Source organism: Anneissia japonica, unplaced genomic scaffold (assembly GCF_011630105.1).
Source record: "Anneissia japonica isolate Jap-2015-1 unplaced genomic scaffold, ASM1163010v1 scaffold2392_len1475705_cov187, whole genome shotgun sequence".
Lineage (NCBI taxonomy): Eukaryota > Metazoa > Echinodermata > Crinoidea > Comatulida > Comatulidae > Anneissia > Anneissia japonica.
Window position 1 is genome coordinate 51315 of NW_022751777.1, and position 707 is coordinate 52021.

The 707-nt window shown below is 34.8% G+C and overlaps 1 protein-coding gene across 1 annotated transcript in view; it reads right to left on the minus strand.

The window, feature by feature from the left end:
- The window catches only part of LOC117121835 (long-chain-fatty-acid--CoA ligase 6-like), a 15808-nt gene that overhangs the window by 5857 nt on the left and 9244 nt on the right, over positions 1-707 (minus strand). Inside the window, exons 9-11 of the mRNA XM_033267208.1 lie at positions 541-618; positions 280-414; positions 89-174 (exon numbers count right to left, since the gene is read on the minus strand). Coding sequence (XP_033123099.1) covers positions 89-174; positions 280-414; positions 541-618 — 299 coding nt within the window. The remainder of the gene's footprint in view (positions 1-88; positions 175-279; positions 415-540; positions 619-707) is intronic.

Here is a 707-nt window from a genome sequence, read left to right on the forward strand (position 1 = left end):
GAGGGGGGGGGGGGGGGGGGTTATTCGATTGGGAATTAATTTAAAGCTGGGTGTTTTTTCGAATAAATATTGTATATAATTTACTCACTTTTCAACTTCCTTACTCTTCATTAACATCGCAAGATGAAATATCCACCTCTTTAAAAATCCACCATTTTGTACTTTCGCCATCACCTATAGACAAACAAAGAACCACTTTAAATTGCTCATAACCTCAAGGAACGGAATCTATGGACGTGCCCATGGAATATGAAATATCAGTAGTTAGGTTTCTCTTACCTTATCGTAGACACGGTTCATGATACGGGGGACACACGCCATAAATGTAGGCTTCAAGGTTGCCAAGTCGTCAGTCATTAACTTGATGTCCCCCTGAAAAAATCCCACTTTCGACCCGTGCATGAAGAAGTTCGTCTGAAACAATGAAATTAATGACAGTGAATTTAATTAGTTTTTAAAAAAGATATTGATATAGCAATATGGGCGATTTTGATTATTAATTTTTAATAAATAATAATATAAGGTAGTGTAATTTCTTACCAACGCAAACCGTTCGTACATATGGGCTAACGGTAGGTATGAGTAGTAAACATCATCGGGTGAGAATTGTATATGACTCTAAAACAATGAAAGACATGACTTTTATAATTATCAATAATATTGATTAACAATTAATTGCATTGCATAGATAAAGCATTGTATAAATC